We start from the raw sequence: 206 nt of genomic DNA, 5'->3' as shown, positions 1-206 counted from the left end.
GGCCCAGGTAACGGTGTCCCTGCACGGCTTGAGGAGAGGCCGCCAGGGGGGGACGTCGAGTGGGGAGCCGGGCTCTGTCGCCCTTTTTCTACCTTGTCCGGGGGTGTGTGTGGTGTGTGTTGCTTTCTCTTAACTCCCATTGCTCCTCTGGGAAACCCCTTCCACCCGCCTCATGGCTCTGGGTTTCCAGCTCTCAACTTGCCAGG

General features: G+C 62.1%; 1 protein-coding gene across 1 annotated transcript in view; it reads right to left on the bottom strand.

Annotated features, from left to right (window-relative positions):
* TIMM21 (translocase of inner mitochondrial membrane 21 homolog (yeast)) overlaps window positions 1-140 on the bottom strand; it is a 6736-nt gene extending 6596 nt beyond the window's left edge. The window contains exon 1 of the mRNA XM_009885893.1: window positions 93-140. Coding sequence (XP_009884195.1) covers window positions 93-140 — 48 coding nt within the window. The remainder of the gene's footprint in view (window positions 1-92) is intronic.
* Between the last annotated feature and the right edge of the window lie 66 nt (window positions 141-206).

This window comes from Charadrius vociferus, unplaced genomic scaffold (assembly GCF_000708025.1).
Source record: "Charadrius vociferus isolate BGI_N301 unplaced genomic scaffold, ASM70802v2 scaffold195, whole genome shotgun sequence".
NCBI lineage: Eukaryota > Metazoa > Chordata > Aves > Charadriiformes > Charadriidae > Charadrius > Charadrius vociferus.
The sequence above is the reverse complement of the archived record's forward strand: the minus strand, read 5'-3'. Positions and strand labels throughout refer to the sequence as shown.